The sequence below is a fragment of the Prinia subflava genome, chromosome 2 (genome assembly GCF_021018805.1).
Source record: "Prinia subflava isolate CZ2003 ecotype Zambia chromosome 2, Cam_Psub_1.2, whole genome shotgun sequence".
NCBI lineage: Eukaryota > Metazoa > Chordata > Aves > Passeriformes > Cisticolidae > Prinia > Prinia subflava.
Window position 1 is genome coordinate 66,281,359 of NC_086248.1, and position 6,000 is coordinate 66,287,358.

A 6,000-nucleotide genomic window follows, 5' to 3' on the forward strand; every position below is an offset into this window, starting at 1 on the left:
CTCAGCATGTTCCAGTCCTTAGGAAAGACTTCTGCATTAAATACTGGTAGTAGATAGATCAGCCCCGATAAAGGTGTCCAAATGTGCAATGGCAGGCTTGCTCTCTGTCCCCTCTTTATTTTAATTGTTTCATTGCTCTATTTCCAGACGCAGATACAGCCTCACAGCTCTTGGAGGCTGCCAAGTTACCCTTAAGCAAACTTCAAGTAACACTTCTGTAGTAGATTTCTAATCCTAAATTAACCTGAAAATTTTTGAAGTTTAGTAGTAAATACCTTCTCCCTCAGTTCCAAGTACCAGAGTTCATTAGTGTAGAAAGGCTGAAAAACTGTTTAGCAGCTAAAATAGCATGTCAGTATGAGACTAATACACCTAAAGTGCATTCCCTTTATGTTCATTTTCGTGGAATCTCTTCATGGAGAGTGGTCTGGAAGTGAAGTGTCAAAAAGTGGATACTGAGTAGCACCAGTTTCCTGGAAGCTTCTATAAGTGCTGTACAATTTTCTTTAGTGATTACAGCTTCTATGGATTCTTCATATGTATTCCCTGCCAACTTCTGTACTCTGATGAAAAGCTGAACTGGGTGCAAGACTTCAGGCTGTTTGTTTTTTGGTTTTTTGGTGGGGTTTTTTTCTGTTAATACACTGGGATCAGGCCATCACAAAAAGGAAATAATACTTCCCAGTCTGATTGTGACAATATCTGGTCATGACTCATGTGCATGGAACTAGAACCTGTGACCTGTACTTAACTATAGATTAGTATTTTTTCCATCCCAATAAGTAATCTTCACAGGAAAGGTTCAGAACTTAAATCGGAATTAATCCTCACCTAATGCCTTTAACACAGTATTGGTTACTTGAAACAACATTGTTTCCTCTAAGTTACTGGCTAAAGGACTTCAAAATTAATAGTTGTCCACCTAGAGCTTTGTTCTAAACTAAGCACTAATATAAGGACTTAGGAAGCAAAGAGTGACACCCCAATGACTTTTAAGTTGTTGTGGTTCTGTTCCATGGAGTGCAGCATTTGGCAATGATGGGATTGAACATTTCTGCAATATGTAGTATCTTAATGAGGATTTTTGTATTCTGGAGAATACTGTTCTAATGGGAAATGTTTAAGGCACTTCCAAAGATCCAAGTCACCCTTTGAGAGAAGGCTGGTATATTTGTCTATGTATAGACAGTAAATATATAAACAGTAATTACTTTAATGCCCAAAAACCTCTTCCCATTTCTCATGAGAAAATATTCTTATAATAGTAAAATTTTTAACATACTTCAATTGGCTACTGCTATAATTAAGGTAGTAAAAAAGTTTTTATAAAAGAAAATTAGTTCAGTCACCATTCCATCTCATCAGATTTCACAAGTTTTTTCAGCAAATTGAGACAAATTGAAAGAAAGAAGCATTGAAATAATGACAAAGCAGCTCAGCCCAGTGCCATGCTTAATATCAGATGTGTCATTGTATTGCAAGAATGCTACAATAAAACATATCATGGTTATTATCCATATGGTTAAAAAGAGCCTAAGATTTCAGAATATCAGTTTTACTATGTCACGTTTTTTCTTTAAACTGGTATGTCTTAAATTAAAGCTTCTCTCTAGAAGGGAATATAATTTTTTTAAACTACAGCCTGGACAGGAGAATCAGATTTTTATTGATTTTTTTAAACAGAAGAATATGATACCCAGAAGTTGTTTTTATATCTTTTAGGCACTGTGAATTCAATGTTCTTGCTTCGATTTACTAACTTTCTTGAGTAGAGGGGATTTAGCTAAAATACACATATTAGTTTCATTCTAGTATATGTGGAGGGTTTTATAGCATCTTTGATTCTATCCTACATGTTGGAAATAAAAGAGCAGAAATATTATATTCTCTTCAGCCCATCTTCTAATTTAATAATATATTTTGCTGAGATAAAGGAAGAAAAATTTATGTAAGAATTTAGGTGGATCTCCCTAGCACAACATAACCAGTTTAATCTGTTTTGTTTTATATTATCTTACCACAGGAAAGCAAGCACCACAAACAGCTGTTGACTCAAGACTAAAAGCACAGCAAAAAAAATGGGAGCTTATAGACCTTAGTCGTTACACAAGGTAAACTGCCCTAACATAATAAATGTCAAATCACTGCACTGCATGTAATGAGCACCTGACATAAACATTTGAAGAAAATAAGTGTTCAGGCAAATACTCTTATTTCAGTGTTCTTGCAAGGAGAATGTATTTCCAGATCACAGGATATTCGGAGTTGGAAGGGACCCACAAGGATCATCAAGTCTGTTCTGAAGTGAACGGCCCGTAGGGGATTGATCCCATAAGCTTGGTGTTATCAGCACCACACTCCAACCAACTGAGCCAATCCCAGGGTCATAAGAAATTTGTCAGGATGTTATGCTGGTTTAAAATAACATACTTAACAAATGCAGTTCAGTTAATAATAGTTAATAGCTGAAATACTTGTATGAATTATATTTATTATTCAAAAGAAGTATATCCTTTATTACAAGTGTTGACATGAATTTACTGAGCTAATTTACATGCACCTCCTTATTTGCTGTGCTGCAGCTAGAACCCACTTCATGCTTAAGTCCATTTGTATTCAGTGTGGCATTTTGGCATTACATTGATCTTCAAAAGACTATAAAATGCTGAAAAAATGCTCAAATTTAATTTTAAATTGAGAGGGGAACTGGCATTATATTGAAGTGAATAGCATTAAAACAGTAGAAAATATGGCAAAATACCTTCCACAAGCTTGAATCTTGTATGCATTTCATTTGTCTTCAACTCCTTGACTTTTACACTAGTCATTTAGGACAAAACATAAAAGTATATTATCCTGCCATTATGCCAAAACATAAACAAAACAAACAAAAGACAAAAAAAAAACACTCTCAAAAGATAAACTGCATTTGTCTCAATGCAGAATTATAGCATCAAAAACTTCTGAGAATATATTTCTTGCAAATTAAAAGTGTCACATGGAGGAGTTTTTCATATGATTGAAGACGGCATGATTTTACAAATAGATTTAAAATAGACACTCAAGTATAAGAAGGCCTGGCCTTGGGGATGTATTTTCTTATTGGTGTTATACAGAAGCAGAAGAAAAGTGACTCCCAACCATATCTAACCATATGATGGTGATGTTGCCGAATATAAGCCAAATATCTGCATATAGATGTTAAGCAAAATAGACAACAATTAAAACTGCATTTGATATGAGACAAATATCTGCTTTGCATTTCTTTCAGAAAAACAATGTCTGAACCTGTGCTGATAAATGAGTCTATCATTCAACAGCAACAGATACATAAAGAAGAAGAAATCAACCATTTTAGGCAGCTTCGCATGCTGGCTTTGGAACAAAGACAAAAAGAAGAAAATGATAGAATTTTACTGAAGCAAAATATATTTGAAATGTATGAGAACCTGCAGGTATGTTTTTGAGATTACTTTCCAGCTAACTACTGCTGTGATGTCTGCCACTAGTCCAAATACCCTGACCAATCATTAGCAAAATTTTTGTATTCAGTAGTAGTGATTAGAAGCAATGAACAAGCTTGAAATTTCACTTGGGTAAAGGTTAAAACTAAAAGTTCTAAAGTAAAAAAATAGTACTGCATGACATCCTTAATATGATATTTGTAGTACTTTCTTGATACATGCTCTGCAAAAGCACCATTGTATCACCATAAAAGGATGGTTATAAGTCAGAAAAAACTGACCATTTGACATACATGACCAGATGCTTATCATGTAAAGCATCTCCAGTCTGACTATTTTTTTTTGGTTATAGAATTGTATACAGCTTTTTGAAAACTAATAAAAAAAAATTGCAGGGGGATAAGTTGCTCTTAATGTGTGTCAGAGAAGAGTTAGTTTTTTGGAATATGCATGATGACAGCTAATGAAGAATTTAGATTATTAAACCTCAAAAAAAACATGTCTATAAATAATAAATGTGATAGCATAAGGGTAGGATCCATTGTGATGATTAATTCAGCCAATGAACTTCACCTGAAATTGGTACAAATACCTTACCAAATTGGCTTAACTGTTGAGCATCAACAGAAACAAAATTACTTGTTTCAGTGGTGATACAATAACCACTATCAATCAGCTGGTGACTATTCAGAGCTCTTAAAACTGGATAAGAGACAGTAAAAATAATTTTACATCAAAATCAACCTATTTACAGAAATCTTACTTGAAAACATCTCCTTAACTAGTTCCCAGACAGCCTGATTTATATTACTCAACTACAGTTGATATATACAGTATATATATGCAGTTGATATATACAGTTGATATATATATATAGTACTCAACTACAAGTCAGCAAGGAGCTGCAGCTCTCCAACAGTGGCTGACCCTAATAAGGATGCAAGTTCAGGTTCTCAGATGTTGCTATGATTTTGGATGCCTAACATATTGTATATTACAAGGGCAAATTCTTCACAAGAGTAGATCCTCTTTCTAGAAAGTATTTCTATTAAAAATGTTTAAAAATATGAATTTAAAATGAGATTTACTTATGAATATGCACACTGTGCTGATAAGCACTTTTGCACCACATGACAGATGTGGTCATCTGTAGACCACAAAGAACTATATAAAGATTTCCAGGTATCCCCATTTTTCAGGGTGGAAATGGAAAGGGGAAGTATTTAGAGGTGTCAAAATCCCACTTCCCCCAAATCTCATTGAAGGTCATTATGATTTACACTTCTAGGCTCTTAAAAGGCTACAACTCCTAAGCCATTCCAGCATTTCTGACACCTAGCTTTTAATAGACTTGTTTAAGACTGCAAAGCAAACCAGTAACGGAAAAGGGCTAGATCCAGATAGGTAACTACTCTGTTGCTCTATTCTTCCTTCACACAACTAGCTTATTATGCCAGCAGTTTAAAAAGGATTTCCCTGAACTTTCTCTTCTTCATGGTAAAAAGATTGACATGTAGCTGTTTCCTTTAAGAAATCAATAAACATCCATGTGAAAAGGTGAGATGCTCTCCTTGTACTTACAGTGTCACAAAGTGAAACAGAACAGGAAGGATGCAGTTGCTTGTGGTAAAATCAAGACTGATGTGTTGAGCAGGGCAGTATTGCTGTTTGTTTTTGGCTAGGCATCGTTAGATGAAACACGAGACAGAGTTTACAGCATTCGGGAAGCATACAGAAATCAGCTGCTGGAGGCTGAGCGCAGAAGAGAAGAAGAACTGGCAGCTCAGGAAGCAGCCCTGAAAGCAGAACGAAAGAAGAAAAGCACAGACAAAAAGAAAAAACAGTAAAGGTTTAGTGAAAAAAAGTGTAGTTGCTATCACTCCTGAATTGTACTTAACAGTTTGGGAAAAAAGTTCATATGCAAAGATGAAAAAATTTGTTTATTATTTTCAAGTATTTTTGACAACTAAATCACATTTTATCTCTTTGCCTGTTGCTAGTGAAAAAATTGATCTAGTATTCTTTTTAGCAAAATGTTTGGTATTTTGCTTCTCACAAAGCTACTCACTACTACTGAAGTTTTTATGTTTTACTAATAACTTTTGCAATAAAATTCATATTCCATTCAGACACTTCTTACAAAATCAGTGAGTTTTGTGTTTTATTTCAATCAAAACAAAACCAGTCAAGAATGCATCAGAGTTGAAACAGCGAATGTAAGCTGCCAGTTTTGAAAGTCATTTGACCTGGCTCCTAAGTGGATGACAATTTGTGGAGTTTATCATAATTAATAGTGGCAAACCACACTTTTCATATGCTGGCATTGAGAGGCTTACCAAAGCCTGATTGAGTAGGGTCACAAGCTTTCTCTGTACTGTAGTATTTTTTCCTTCCATCATTCTCTTAAAGTGTTTTGGAATCTCACAGTAATTGTCTGTAGTGACAAAATTATTATACAACCTTCCAAAGCTTGTTAAACACTCCTTAAAACCCTATTATTCTCTTTGATTATCTTTCCTAATATATATTTTGCCCA

At 34.5% G+C, this 6,000-nt stretch overlaps 1 protein-coding gene across 4 annotated transcripts in view; it reads left to right on the plus strand.

Annotated features, from left to right (window-relative positions):
- The window catches only part of ADGB (androglobin), a 104,380-nt gene extending 98,755 nt beyond the window's left edge, over positions 1-5,625 (plus strand). For 3 of the 4 annotated variants that reach the window (XM_063390338.1, XM_063390337.1, XM_063390339.1), the window contains 3 exons: positions 2,024-2,111; positions 3,272-3,455; positions 5,147-5,625. In XM_063390338.1, the coding sequence (XP_063246408.1) occupies positions 2,024-2,111; positions 3,272-3,455; positions 5,147-5,311 (437 nt within the window). In that variant the 3' untranslated portion in view covers positions 5,312-5,625. Of the gene's footprint in view, positions 1-2,023; positions 2,112-3,271; positions 3,456-5,146 lie in introns of those variants that run through there. The other variant, XM_063390340.1, reaches the window with a different exon arrangement.
- The last annotated feature ends 375 nt before the right edge of the window (positions 5,626-6,000 follow it).